Source organism: Lepisosteus platostomus, chromosome 6 (genome assembly GCF_059453375.1).
Source record: "Lepisosteus platostomus isolate fLepPlt1 chromosome 6, fLepPlt1.hap1, whole genome shotgun sequence".
Lineage (NCBI taxonomy): Eukaryota > Metazoa > Chordata > Actinopteri > Semionotiformes > Lepisosteidae > Lepisosteus > Lepisosteus platostomus.
This window is the reverse complement of record NC_142616.1, coordinates 41,538,266-41,552,418: the sequence shown is the minus strand read 5'-3', so window position 1 is coordinate 41,552,418 and position 14,153 is coordinate 41,538,266. Positions and strand designations below refer to the sequence as shown.

General features: G+C 35.6%; 1 protein-coding gene across 3 annotated transcripts in view; it reads left to right on the top strand.

Annotated features, from left to right (window-relative positions):
* Positions 1 to 14,153, top strand: part of LOC148661721 (GDNF family receptor alpha-1-like) — a 94,889-nt gene that overhangs the window by 5,030 nt on the left and 75,706 nt on the right. The window contains exons 2-4 of one of the 3 annotated variants that reach the window (XM_088635859.1): positions 2,610 to 2,684; positions 5,375 to 5,677; positions 6,959 to 7,042. In XM_088635859.1, coding sequence (XP_088491985.1) covers positions 5,488 to 5,677; positions 6,959 to 7,042 — 274 coding nt within the window. In that variant the 5' untranslated portion in view covers positions 2,610 to 2,684; positions 5,375 to 5,487. Of the gene's footprint in view, positions 1 to 2,609; positions 2,685 to 3,640; positions 4,721 to 5,374; positions 5,678 to 6,958; positions 7,043 to 14,153 lie in introns of those variants that run through there. The other 2 variants (XM_088635858.1, XM_088635860.1) reach the window with 2 other exon arrangements.

The window sequence follows — 14,153 nt, the reverse complement described above, 5'->3', positions numbered from 1 at the left end:
CCTCCATGTGCTTCAGTTTCCTCCCGCATTCCAAAGATGTTCTGTTTCAGCATATTGCGGTGTCTGAATTATCCATGTCTTTGTAAGTGGGTGTCCTTCAATGGACTGCTATCCCATTCAGGGTGTACTCTTACCTTGTGCTTATTCAGACTTGTTCAGTTTTAGCTTTTAACATCATTTTGTACCCGGAAGATAGCAAACAGTGAAATTGTGTTGGACCCTTTGTAAAGATATAGTTGTGCACCTCAAGATTTGTATAAGGTACTGTATAAGGTACAGTACCAAAGATATAATAAAATAGAATTGATGTTTAAAACTGCAGCTACCTACAAGAAATGGTTTACTGTAGAATAAGATTTACTGAACTTCTCATCCCCCAGTGCTCCACCTCCTAAAAGTGATCATCATAAGCAACAATCGATAAACTGGGTTATCTCTGGGAGAATTTCAACAAGACTTCAGGGCCAGGAGAAAAGCTGTAATGAGAGGGATCTCTGTAGTGAAAAAGCAAGTCACTCAGTGAAAAAAAACCTTACAGTAGGAACAGAGAGGTATTGAAGCTTCTGAATAAAGCTGCCAACCCTTCAAAGATTGTTATCCTGGAGGTCTCAATAAAAATGTTATTTTTTAGCGAGAAAGTACACCCTCCCCCAAACAAAAACCATGGACCCATGTAACTGATTTTCAGCCATGGGGAACTCCATTCAATTTTGGAATCCAGCAGTTTTGTGGTAGAGACTGTTCCTGCTGTTGTGTCCCCATTGCACATTGGCAGTTACCTTGAAATTAGCAAAAGAACAGCTCTTGAGAATGTTATTTTAATAGTCACATGTGCTCTTCTTTGTCTTTGAGGTTTAACAATTCAGATGGCTATTCTGAATGCATTAATTGATTTGTTTTTTGTTCTCTTACCTTATCATTTTATACACTAATGGTCAACAAGATGTTCAGGTAAAGGGTGTGTAAAGAAAATGATTACAACTGCTCAAACCAATTTTAAGATTGAGAACTGTCTGTCACGCACCTAAATGATCAAAATTGACTGCTCTCTCTCTTGTCCTTTGCAAATATAAAAATTAAATTTCATCCTTCATGACGAGTGGCCAAATATAAGACCAGAAATGCTGTTCCTTATTTAAGATATATCAAATGTTCTCTAATTACCAATATAATGCTGTAATATTCTATCTTTTATATTCTGAATTCAAAACATTGTTTGCAAATTGTATTACCTGATAAGAAAATTGTTAACAGTAGACTGACAGTGAAGATTTCCCGCATCTGTAGGTTATTTTTTAGTTGCATTATTAGCTTTAAAATGTATGTGAAAAAATTGCAAAATTCTTAAATTCAAAGCCTAAATCACGCTTAAACTCAAATTGGCTATTCAAAAATTCGTCGTTGCTAAAGGTCTTTCTTTTGAGCAGAAACCGATTGTAGCCGGTTTCGTAATGTACATATTTACAACAGTTAGAATAGCCCTTCGCCTTGTAAATACAGTAGTATATTTTTGTCTTCCTGTTCTTAGAATTTTCTGTTTATCTCGAGCTCGTGCTAGACTGATATGACTGCAATTTATCAGTGGGTATCGCAGCGTTTTATGAGATAATGCTGAAATGCCTTTGGAAACAGCCAGGCGGCTCCATTGGTCCATGTTTCTTCTCTTGGTGTTATTAGTCTTTCAGACACAGCCTTCCTCAGCTCAAGTAAACACAACGGGGAAACCAAATTAGGTACAGTAGGTTCTCACGGTTTCAGTTTGTAATCACCTTTTATTGTGTCTTTTATGAATACGGGCTGTACACTGTGCTTATCGAGTACATTATGTGTGACTGCCTTTGAACGTTTGAATTAGCGATTGAGAATTGTAGTCTGCAATTTAAAACTATATTATTCACTTTGCTTATTTTGCTACATTAAATATATCGTTTAAAGAGATAGATGTGTCCTTCTTACTGTAACTCCACTATTACCTGTGAAAGGGCAAGAACTAGCGTTTAACTTTCCGTTACCACAAGATTTGTACTGTATAAATGTACTGTATACATTCTGTACTATATTCTTCATTTAACTTTCCTGTCCTTTTTAAACTGGACTTTTTCTTACTATATTTTTTTCTTTATTTTCCTTTGTGTGTTAAGCACCAAAGCCTGAATTTAATGCGAAGGTGAGCACTGGAACTAAAAGGTCTTTGTTCTCGTAAATCGAGTCCTGCTCTCAGAATTATTTTCTCTAAAAGGTGTGCACTAAGTATTTGAAGGCTATATAGTTTATGTAACCCATAATCAGATCATAGTGATTTATGCGTAAATAAACCAAGCGATGCAGGTTTATGCATTACATCTGGTTAAATCTGCCAGGGCAGGTTATGGTTTTAAAAACAGAAATATTCGGCATGGTAATTACCAATTAGCTGTCTTTTCCTCAAAAACTTGAATTTTGCGTCCATTGTTGTTATAAGATACTGAATGTTTTCTATAGTTTATCAATGCTTGTCAAATCTGTCATTAACTTTTCATTAAGTGGAGATCTAGTGGGTCAAAGTGGTCACACAGCTTGTGTCCTAGGATTTATTCCGGATTCCTTTTTGTTTCCTCACCCCTTCTCAGGACATGATAGATTAACTGGTGTCTCTGAATTGTCCATATGTGGGTGCCCTGCGCTGGACAGGTCTTCCGTCCAAGGTGAGCCCAGCAACGCACCTCTTCGACATTTTGAGACGGGCACTTTTGAGTCGCTGCAGCCTGCTAAGGCTCGCGGCATGCTCAGAAAAATCAACTTTGCGTTATGGAGAATTAGAATCATAATAGCATGATGATGAAAGGATAAGAAAGCAGGCTACACATTGTGCAAAAGGGACTTCAAATCGTTGTATGTGGTCGTTATCGAGGTGATTAGCAATGCTTAACATTGAATACACGAATAAGTAATGTAGCCGTACGTCGACCAATGGATCTGTCGAGCCGGTTGGGACACATTACTGTCATTGCAAGATATTCAAACGAGCGCTTACGTAGGTAATACTGTATGCCACACTTCATGCCATCTTTTAGACATGATATACAAGTTAGCTGTGATAATCATCAGCATTAACATAATATATAGCAAGCTTTAAATGAGCAATTATGAGATGTCATCGTTTGGAGACAGAATACGGCTTGGAGCAAAACGGGCGAACACAATTGCGCAGACTAACAAGTGCAGTAGCTTGTTTCTTTAGGGTCAGACTGGTGACTGAAATCCATTTGCAATTCTGTAACGCTTTTAGTTCAGGCATGGTACTACTTTGAATTACCAACTTTATATAGCTTCAGATTTTCTTGCTAGTTTTATGTGTAAAACACTGAAGTGCGCTGACTGTGTATAATGCACCACCATGTACTGTATGGTTTTCTGACAGATCACAGTCCGCGTATGTCAGAATGCACATTGTTAGTGTCCATATTCAATTTCAGTCTGAACTTCTGAGTGATTAGTTCTTTGCAATCACTGCAGGTCTCGTTGAAGCCCCCTTTCTGCAGCCAGTGCGCCTCAGAATAAAGCAATTCTATAACCATCATCAGCGATGAAACTGACGTCAGACCCCTTCTAGCGCTGTGAATCTGATTCGTTTTAACAAAGTACAAGAGGGTTCAGGCTTTTGCCTCGGTTTAAACGGGGGGGAGTCCAACTGAAAACCGAATCAAAGGAATGGGTGTTTTTGCTCCTGGTCCAGTTAAATGCCGTGGTGAATAAAAATTTGCTTTCAAACTTTAAATCTTTGAGAATTTTACTTCTGTATGATTACAGACAGCTTATTTTGTTGAACATATTTTTTTTATTATCGAAAGTTTCCATATTTGTATAGGCTATTTCAAACTGTACTTAACTGAAAGCATACTGTAGGTGAATGTGTCGTAATACAGCGCAGTTAGTAAACATTTGATGATTTCCCTAACTTTAAGGGCCTTTTAATAGTACGGTTGATACCAATCAATCGTTTTGTCTCCAGCAGCGTTGTTGTCAGAGACAGTAGCTCTCGTGGGTAAAGTATTATCAAGCACAGTGGTTCTGATTGCATAGCAAAGTATACAGTATCTCTAGCGCAACGGAAACGGGGGAGAAAAACGTGCAAGTTTGCATTCGTAAATATTCAGACATACTGAGCATTTTTCTTTTGGCACGATTGAGAACCGGCAATAGTCCAACGTTGTGTTGGAAATTAAAAAGGGAAACCAGACCGATCCATCATTTACTGATCAGCGCTCTGAAAATCTGAAAGGGCTTTGATTTGGAAGCTGGAAACTGCTGCCGCTTTGTTGGGGTTACTGTACAGGGTACGTCTGAGTGGACGCATCATTGTGTGCTCAGACTGAAGCAAACGTTGGTGTGAGCTCTAGTTTGGAGGCAGCTCGCTTGTCTGTTTTTTTTTATCTTGCGGTATTTTCCTGGTAAAGTGTCTGTATTAGATCGTTGCGTGCACGGAACGTTTGTTGCAGTTTCGGTGTTGACAGCTACAAAACTGGATTAAATTTGGGATTTTTTAAATTCAACCAAATCGCCTGGATATTATCTGGAGTATCAGTTGCTTCTGAGAACTCAATGGATCTGAATTGGAATTGTATGGATTTTTCTGGGGAGTCAAATTTGTAATTAATTTTGTTTTAAAAACATTTAAAGTAAACAAGGAAACGAATCGCAATGATTCTTGCAACTTTATACATCGTGTTGCCTTTGTTGGGTAAGATGAATTATATTTCTTTCTTTGTTATTACCAAAAGCCATCAGTGTGTTCTTTTAATATTGGCACATATTTGTTAGTAGAGGAAAAAATATAAATAGCCGATGGGAAAAAAATAAAATAAATCTCTTTATCTCACACTGTATATGGGAAAAACGTGGAAAACAATATGCATGTGTCTTGTTTGATTGTGAGGTGATTTGCGCTGCTTAATTGTCCTTAAATGATCCAAGGTGGAATTTTCATAAAAAACACTTCAATTAAGTTTGTGAAAAAACGGTGACGCTGTGATCTTTTTCCTAATACAGTACGGTTTTGTTGAAGAAGGATATGTACTTTTAACGCGTTATATTTTTGTTATTTGGGAATGTTGCTTTGTAAGCGACTGTTTAACATTTTCTTTTGCTTTGAAAGTAAAGAATTGTGTGGCCATATGGTAATATGCCGTTTAAATGGTGAAGTGTATAACATTACACTTATCAAATTCACTTGGAAAAAGTTTTCAATATTAAAAAATAATTCAATACAAAATTGAACTTTTTTACATTAATTTATACGCAAGGAAACTTCAGCGAATATTAGGCTGCCAGGTCTTTTTTCTCTCCTCCTCAAGCGAAACAGCTGATTAATAAAGGGCTTTTATTCCTTCGACAGATGTACTGTTGTCCGCAGACGTGAATGTGTTGCCTGGGTCTAACCGACTGGACTGTGTCAAGGCGAGCGAGCAGTGTTTGAAGGAACAGGGGTGCAGCACAAAGTACCGGACGATGAGGCAGTGCGTTGCGGGAAAAGAGAGCAACTTCAGCATGGTGTCTGGACTGGAAGCTAAGGATGAGTGCCGAAGTGCCATGGATGCGCTCAAACAAAGCCCCCTGTACAACTGCAGGTGTAAAAGAGGCATGAAGAAGGAAAAGAACTGCTTGCGCATATACTGGAGCATTTACCAGAGCTTGCAAGGTACAGTACAGTATGTCACAGTTCTCTTTAATCCTTTCAGGAGCCAATTATCTGTTTTTGTAAATAAAAAAACCCTGACCTACTGTAATGTACAGACACTCATGAAATGTTAAAGTAACCCTCCAACACTAATGAGAAAGCTGTTAGAATTGAAAGCTCAAGTAAGCATCTTCATATATAGAATAACCTCAATTGCACACTACACACGGACAATACCTGAATAACAATGGAAAAAAAATACAACTTGCTTTTGGGTGCTACACTACACTATAATGAAGGTTTTGTTTGTTTGTTGTTGTTTTTTTTTTTGGGGGGGGGGGGGTTCAAATGTATTTCATTATTCTTTGTGAAAATTGGGTTTCTGTGATTGACCCAGGAATAATGGTTTCGGGGTCAGTTTCCAGTCCTACATTAAAAAGATTCCTGCAAATTAATGATGTGTGAACCCATTTGGTCACTGGCTGGCTTTGTGGTGCAGCTTGCTGCTAATCAAGACTCTGGGGGCTTAAAGGCAGGACATGCCAGAGGGTGAGATTGTGGCCACTGTTGCATAACCTGAACAGTACGCATGATCATTCATTAATAACACAATTTCCCAGAAGAAAACGAAAATCACTGACCCAACCCAAAATCTTCTAAACACCTAATTGTCTCAGACATTCTGCCCTTTAATGTTACTTGTTAGTTCATTGTTTGTAGGACGGAGACAATTTTTCATGTTTGAAATGGTTAGAAAGGACATTGATATACGAAAGAGAAAACAAAAGAGTTGGCTTTACACTATCCAAAACATGTAACACATTATAGAACTGTTTTTTCAAGTTACGTTAAACTTCTGATGCAAACCTAACATTTTTACATTTTGAAGATATGTTAAGGTGAAAAGAATCTGCTCCATTTCAAACAGAGACAGTGAAATGATTTGCCATGCTAATTGATATGACTTTCTAAGTGACTTCTTTTAAATATTATATCTATTAAACTAAACAGCTATAAAAGAAAAAAGTTAAAAATATAAAAAAAACGATTTAAAAATTCACCCTTGTACTGCCTTAGCTTGGCATTTTAGTCTGATATAAAAAAGTAAACTAAATTACATTACAGTGGTTATTAAAACACCTTGCATATACAGTATATAATCACGTTCAATCTGAACACACCTCATAATGTTAATTGTTTACATGAAGAATTGGTGGAACAAGCATACCCACTTTGTACAACTTGTAAACACTGAGACATCCTTAGGAAATAATTTTTCATCATATGACCGTTTCATTGCAGGAAATGATTTACTGGAAGACTCTCCATATGAGCCAGTGAACAACAGGCTTTCCGACATATTTCGATTAGCACCCATCATATCTGGTAAGAAAGTTGTGCATGTATTGAATTTTGTTAATTTAGAGTTAGAGTCAGAGTAAGAGCATTGATGAGCTTCCTTATAAAACATTTATGTTTTGAACTTTGATAATCCACATAATTTTTCTGTTATATATCCTCATCCCAGCTGTGGTACCTGCTCATAGTGCTGTGAATGTCTTTAACCCAGTTGCAGATACAGTATGCAGAAACAAGAACAGTAAAATAAAATGTTATTCCTCAGTACTAAATAAAATAATAAAACCGTCAAGGTTTCCTACATTTCAAACATTAAATATAAGTGGAAAACCTAAAGATGTGAAAAGTTTAAACAATACAATACTCTGCAGGTAAATAATAATGCCACAAGCAAAACATACATGCTAATACATGTAAAGAGGAACTTATAGTGCAGAAAGAGAACATTGTAAATATGAACTCAGACTGTAAACTACAGGACAGAGAGCTGTTGAAAAAGCTTGTGCCTGTTTAAACTTGTGATTTAGTTAGCTATCTATAAGCAAGACTAGAGGGACATACTGGAACTATTTGAAACTGGCTCTGTGGAGAACATTTTTTGCCTCTAGGTGTCACTCTTATTCCCTCATTTGGAATCAGTGTGGCGTGTGGTACAGATAGAAATCTGATATCTGTAATTACCTGCCAACTGTATTATACAGGGATTGGAAGATATTGTGTCAAATAACTGGGCGTGGGAATTGCGTATGAGCTGGGATGTTTAATGTACGTAGTATGTTTGATAGAAGTAAGAGAACTCCCTTGTGTCAATCTACAGTATACGGGCTGCAGATTGTAGAAAGTTCTTGATATGTTTAACACATTTGATGCATGTGGTCAGGTTTTGGGGGTATTTGGCCATTCTTTCATCAAAGTACAGTTGAATTCTATAGTTTCACATGAGAGAAATGGTGGCAATAAATCTGTTTGAAATGACTATACTGCAAATAATACTGATTTACAAATAAAAAGCCTTTATGACTCTTATAATATTGAGGTTTCACAGTGATAACTATGTACTATACATTTGGTCAGCTGCATTAAAAATTAGCAAGGTACCCTACACAATATTCAGGCTCCAAAGTTCAACCCTGTTGTTTTTGTAACGGCATTTATGCAGTAGATGTCTCTGTGAACAAGCCTTTGTAGAAAAATGTCATATTATTTCACTTTAAAAGACATATGCATATTTGTGTTATTAGTTGTTGTAGTATTGTGACTCAAGTATATTACCTAATCCAGTATTTTCAAATCCCTTTTTGGGTAAAGGTCATTTCAAATTTAAAAAACTCATTTTATTCTGCAGAATCATCTCTTGTATATGGTTCCAAAGCAGGCGCTCCATAAATCTAAAATACAATTACAAGTCTGTTCATATTACCTTCCAGCATATCACATTTTATTGAATAAAAACACTGAAGACAAGTGCAAGAAGATCACTGTAGTTCTGCATTCTCCTGGGACATAATTCCTCCAGTAATTGCATGCAGAAGTGTAATAGTGGAATAAAAAACCCAATCTAATTTTATGTAGCCTGAAACAAATAGGATTAGAAACCAATAATTAATAAAGGTACCTTCATTCAACTGCCTGGTTTGTATTGGAGCTAATTCAGGTGATAAATAGAAGAAAAGTGTAGTTTTAATTGACTTTGAATTAAAATGTAAATTATGCCTTAAATTGCCTGTACTTAGATTAAGTTTTATGCTGTTTATGACTTTGGCTCGTATCTTACAGTGGATCAATAGAGAACTATACCTCCAAAATTTAGTAAATACTCCATTCCCCTCTCTGTCTGGGCAAAGAGGTAGAGCTATTTGTTTACTGACTTGAAATATTTGCTAATGAATAAAACAGCTTGTTTTGTTTCCTAGGTAGAGTAATGCTTTTCCTTTGTTGACAAACACCTAAATGGAACCAAAGAGACAGCACCACAGTGTAATTTAACAAGCTCATAACATAATTTTCTGCAAACCTGTGTTAGACTGAGTGTGGCTTAATTGTGTAACCATTTGTTTAATAACCACCTCTCTGAGAAGAGAGTGCTTAAATAATTACTGGCTATGTGCTCTGTACCAATGGTTTAACAATAAAAGTAAAATTCTTTGTTCTTAGGACAAAGTGATAATAGTGTAACATTAAAATATCATATGTGCATGCAAACAGATTGTATACAGTACTGTAGTATAGGTTAAAGAATATCCATACCATAGTATATTAATTCTGCTATGTACAGTATAAGTGGTCCTAGACTATTAAAGAATAACTGGAGAACTGAAGGCTACACATTTCTTTGCTAATTTATCAATAAATGTAAAAGGACTTTTATTCTGCTTATTTAGAGGAAAATCTGCTACATATTTTAATGAAATGGATAAACATGCAGAATAGTGTTACATATGTCTTGAATTTCCTCTTTAAAAAACAATCCTACTTTTTCCAATGAACAATTCTAAAATAAAAATGATTAATTTTGCACTCAAGCAAAGTCTTAATTGATCATTAAAGCAAATAATAATGCTAAGATTTAATTAAAAAGTGTCTCTCTAGTTACATAGGAGTAAGATGTGTTTCAGATTCTCCAGTTCTCGTCATTGATTGATTGTCATATTTTTCTATGAACTGGATACAGAAAGCTTATACAGTTGGTTCTTCTTGTGCATTTGTAGTATTTAGTGAAGTAATGGGTTTATTTAGCAACTCCTACCTTTTAAAATGTTCAGATTTTAAAACAGATCAATGTAGTGCATAACAAGTAGAAATAAATCAAGGTGCTATAGCACAATTAATATTTCAATACATACCCGGTTCTTTAATTTAATAAAAAAACATTCACAGTCATTTAATGAAATCACATAAATTCTATCTTTATACAACAAATTATACAATAATTATATTTTAAGATCACTATTCCTCTGTACAAACTTCCTTAAGTATTCCTTAAGAGTTTTTTTTTAAAGAGTTGAAAATTGAAAGTTGAAAGAGTTGAAAAATCCAGAACGGCTGCCTCATGGAAATGTATAAATATTAGAAGTCACGTGCCATATTTTAAATAGGCAATTACATTCTATGCCACATGAGGTAAATATCTAGATCGTTATGTTGAAGGATTTTATATCTGCAAGTGTCAAGATCTTAAGAACCGCAATCAAGTACTGTACAGTATGTCACAACTGAGAGACATTAGTAGGAGACTCAGTTGTGTCTTTTGTTTATTTTTTCTCAGAAGAATCGTTCTGGTACTTACTGAGCAAATCAGAGTGGGTTTCCACTGAGACCTATCAATAGTGAAGTGATTTCTTGAAGATCTCCACACATGTGTATACATATGAATCCTTTAAAAAGTTGAGAGAAGTAAAATGAACTGCTTGGTTTCAAAATGCTCTTGAATAAAGATTAAAACACCATGGATTATAAACTGTTAAAGCATCAGACCATTAAGTATATCGCTAATGCTTTGGAAAGAGTGTTTCTGCAATTACTTTTTAAATTTCAGATGCTCTACATTAAAATATTCATAATATCAATAGCTTTCATCAATCGTGGCACACAGGGAGTGACAAAAATAATTCTTTGAAAATTTTATATGGCAGTAATTCATTTTAACCGAGCATTCATTCAAATTAACTCATTCTAGCTCATGTATCTTCCCTTAAACTTTTTTCTAAATTTAAATTGATAATTGTTATGCCGGGCGTAACAGATAATCAGGTAACAGTGTTCTAATTGAAGTTTTATTAGTCTTTAATAAATGTGAATTGTGGTAAAGTATGCCTGGTGCAACATTTGTTCTTACTAACACTAAATACTGGATACTGACATAATCCTATTCTTTATGTGGAAGCATGCACTCCTTTTTTGCTCTTCATTCACATGTGTAGAGCACTTTCTTAATGCCACTTCAATTGATGTTAGCATTTCTACCTAGATGGCAAATTTGCCTCAGACTTGCCAGTCCTGTTTTTTTTTTCTCTAGTGTGATATGTTTTGTATGGCCTTTCATTGATGGACTGTTGAAAGACATTTCAGAGAAAACTCTAAATGCTGTATCGAGAAAAAATGTTAAACCATTAGCTTCATTTCAGTTTCCACAAATCTTTTCATATCATTGGTCACTTTCTGGTTATTGTGTTACAGATCACAGTGTTAAGGTCACCTTAAAAATCCTGAAGTCAAAGGATTTCTAAAAAATACAAATGCACCGGTCTCAAAAGTCTGATCAAGTAGCTCATTACTCAGTGACTTTATTATGATTTTTCAAGATGATATCATTAACCTAAAACAGTTCCTGAACAGTGAAAAGTCATAATGCAAATGTTACAGAGCATGCAGTAGTATTAGAATTTCAGAATTTATTATTACAGACCAACTGAAGATACAGAACTCATAAGAAAGTGGTATAGAATTACAATGCAATTCATATGAAAATAAGTAAAAATTAGACAGTGCATTCCAAAGATTGTTAGAACACCTAACATTATTTTTGTTGGGGCCTGCATTGTAAGTAATTGTGTTTCTGCCTGCTAAGTACTGTAAGTGCCAGTGTGGAACTGGAATGGATGTCTCAGACAGAAAACAGTGAATAATACAGCAGCTGTGTATCTGAGCTGCCCTTGTCAGTTTAAGCCACTGGAGGCTGCCTTAAGGACAATTTAGAGAAGGAAGTAATTGAAGGCATTTGCTGAAGTTGTTTCCAATTAAGTTTTACTTTGAAGGGGAACTGCACTCCCAATTTCTCAGACCAGTAATTAAAAATTCGGTAAGAAAATCAATTCATTGATGGAATAGAAACAATTTACAAATTTCGAATTAAGCACAAAATCATGAACTTTGTCAAAGTGCTGTAAGTTGCCATGTTGTTGCAAAACCTTGGTCTTGCCTGGTAGCAGCCCTTCCTGTTCACGACTCACTGCAAAAACTTGTTCCAACATGATCTGCATGCAGAGTTTACAAGTTGTATTTGTCGGCAAAACTGTCTCGAAATCGAGAGCAATATTTCTATTGGATTAAAAGAGATGTATTCACAAGCCCGTTTGTTTACAGTGTAATAGGGCCGCATCATGTCATTAGAAGTTTTATTACCTCATTCTAAATTGCAGAATATGGTGTTACACAATCGGTACCTAGTAATTTTGTCTATTTTGTAATGTACATTTGATGCTTTCCAAGTAAATGTACAGTATAGATTTTGCTTTTATTGTGGTTTGAAATGCACATGTCAGTTTGATCCACTGGGACAAGAGGTGGGAGCTCTGGGGTTGTTGCAGCAACTTCATCTGCTGGTTCACGCTGGAGGATTCTCGTAACGGCTTCGACAACAGGAGAAAAGTAGGCAAAGGAGGATAAGGACCAGATTAGAGAGGGAAGGTGACACCAAGAAGAACACCGGGCTCCAGCCCCATCCTGAAGTTCCCTGTGCAGTTATACAGTATTCCATTTAAGAGTATAAAGAGATAAATAGTACTAACATTACTAACGTTTGTGTACATATTGCAGCCAATGAATGTGGTCCATTTATTCAGTATTTTGGGGTGTGACATTTGTGTGTCAACATTTTAAAAACAATTTTACTCTATAGCGACTTTTACCATCTACTAAGTCACTGATCCATAAATAACAGCAAGAGCCTATTTTGCTACACTTCAAGCTCACTTTGATTTCTCTCAAGCAGTTTCCTTCAGTTCCAGATGTAAAGAAATAAGACCCAGTCTGAGCATGGTTTTAAACTATACTTGAATACCAAAATGTGTATGTCGTGTTGGCATTTTTTAATCATAAAACGAACTGGATTGAAAAAATAAAATACAGTAAATGCTCAATTCTGATCAATGACATCTGAAAATACATCCACATACTCTTAGAAATGTAGTCAGCATAATTCACAGCAACATAGGCAGGCTTAAATACTTGAAAGGCAGGATTTTACCTTCAAACGAAGTGAACAGTGTAAAAGATTTACACTTTCAAAATTCCCAGCTTATCTCTGTGGAAAGCATGGTGCAATTGTTGAGTTTGCGGATAAAAATCCTTTAATGTCAGGCCATTGTCATCTACTGTTCTCTGCTCAGACGAGAAAAATGAAACATGAGGGAAAATGTGACACATAATGTAATAGCAGACTCGGGTAGAGATGGTTCTTGGCTGTACTGAAATTGCACAAATGATAGGGTAGAAGTAAAAGGAAAAAAAAACAGAGGACATCAAACAATTTGGAATAGGAGCCATGAATAAAGATGAGTCTTCACATAATTTCATCATTCCCTGATGTCTTTGGAGCACACTTCCCAATAAACTGTTTGTCATTTGAGTTGATGATGTGTTATGGTTCAATGCACAAAAAGTACAATGACAAAAGGAATCTGTTGGTATTGTATATTAGAGAATATGTTTTTACACAAATAAAAGCTTGAACGACATCTGTTTGAGAGGGAAAAAACTACAATAAATATGGCTGAGAATTTGTTTATAAAGTAGTTTATTTATAAGTTGTAAGAACTGGGGAATCATTAGGAGTTAAACGCTTTAAGGCCTGTCGGAAAAAGTCTATGAACTCTGAATCTGAGTTTCAAAGAGAAGGAAAAAAGATTTTCAGTGAGCAATGACATAAGACTACAGAACCTAGGCAGACATTGGTCAGTTTGTTTACCAAAGACCCACATGGGAATAATGGCATATTATTTATGAGTGCTTCTTACTTTTTTACACCAAAACAAAAAAAAAGTCATAAAGAGTTAAACTATAATTACAAAAGGTATGTTTTGGTGACTGCAAAGACCATCATTCCAGGCTAAAACCTAATCTTAAATTAACAAGATGGTTAATTGCAATGCTGCTTCATATTTTATTGATCACATTTGCTTTTCACTGAAAGAAATCAAATGATGGACAGCAATAAATAAAGTTAGAATATCCTTAGTTGGTGGCTGAGACTTAAATCAAGCCTGTAAAAAATCATTTCACATAGACCACGCAGCTCTGTAATCCCTCAATCTGATGACATGTGGGAAACTTGTCAGTGCTGCTTAAGACTTATAAATTACTCAGATAATTAGTGTTCTGCCTGGTGATGCCTTTTGGGAGGTGGTTTTGGTTCAATATA